The sequence below is a fragment of the Calidris pugnax genome, unplaced genomic scaffold, assembly GCF_001431845.1.
Source record: "Calidris pugnax isolate Ruff unplaced genomic scaffold, ASM143184v1 scaffold392, whole genome shotgun sequence".
In the NCBI taxonomy this organism is placed as follows: domain Eukaryota; kingdom Metazoa; phylum Chordata; class Aves; order Charadriiformes; family Scolopacidae; genus Calidris; species Calidris pugnax.
This window is the reverse complement of record NW_015091102.1, coordinates 140,604-141,149: the sequence shown is the minus strand read 5'-3', so window position 1 is coordinate 141,149 and position 546 is coordinate 140,604. Positions and strand designations below refer to the sequence as shown.

General features: G+C 62.5%; 1 protein-coding gene across 1 annotated transcript in view; it reads right to left on the bottom strand.

The window, feature by feature from the left end:
• LOC106897386 (chromodomain-helicase-DNA-binding protein 3-like) overlaps nucleotides 1–546 on the bottom strand; it is a 132,178-nt gene that overhangs the window by 12,559 nt on the left and 119,073 nt on the right. Inside the window, exon 21 of the mRNA XM_014957981.1 lies at nucleotides 83–278. Coding sequence (XP_014813467.1) covers nucleotides 83–278 — 196 coding nt within the window. The remainder of the gene's footprint in view (nucleotides 1–82; nucleotides 279–546) is intronic.

Below are 546 nucleotides of genomic sequence, written 5' to 3'. Positions count from 1 at the left end.
AAAAGAAAAGAAAAAAATAAAAAGGTGCGAGGCGCTTACACGGGGCGTCCGCGCCGGGGGCGCCGGCCCCCCCGCCTCTTACCCTTGTGCAGGACGGCGTTCGCGGGCTTGTTGCCCGCCAGCGACTCCTTGGACAAGTGCTGGTGGCTCTCGGCCAGGCACTCGACCTCGGCGAAGCGGGTGTTGAGGGCCATGGCGGGGTGGCTGGGGTCCTGCGTCATGTTGAGGTACGCGGCGCGGCGGAGCTGCTCCTCGATCACCAGCGCCTGCTCCAGGAGCTGTTGGAAGGGGATGGGGAAAAGGAGGGGGGGGACACACAAAAAAGGGAGAAAAGGGGGTGATAAGGGGGTGGGAGGACACGGGGAACCCGGATGTGAGGCGACCCATCGCTAGAGATCATAAGGGGTATGAGGGGGTTGGGCAAGCAGGTGGGACTTCATCACAACGATGAGCAAGGGGGACCCAACTGTGACCTCAACAACCCAACAATGACCAGGGGGGACCCAACTGTGGCCTCACACCCCAACTTTGACCCCAACACCCCAC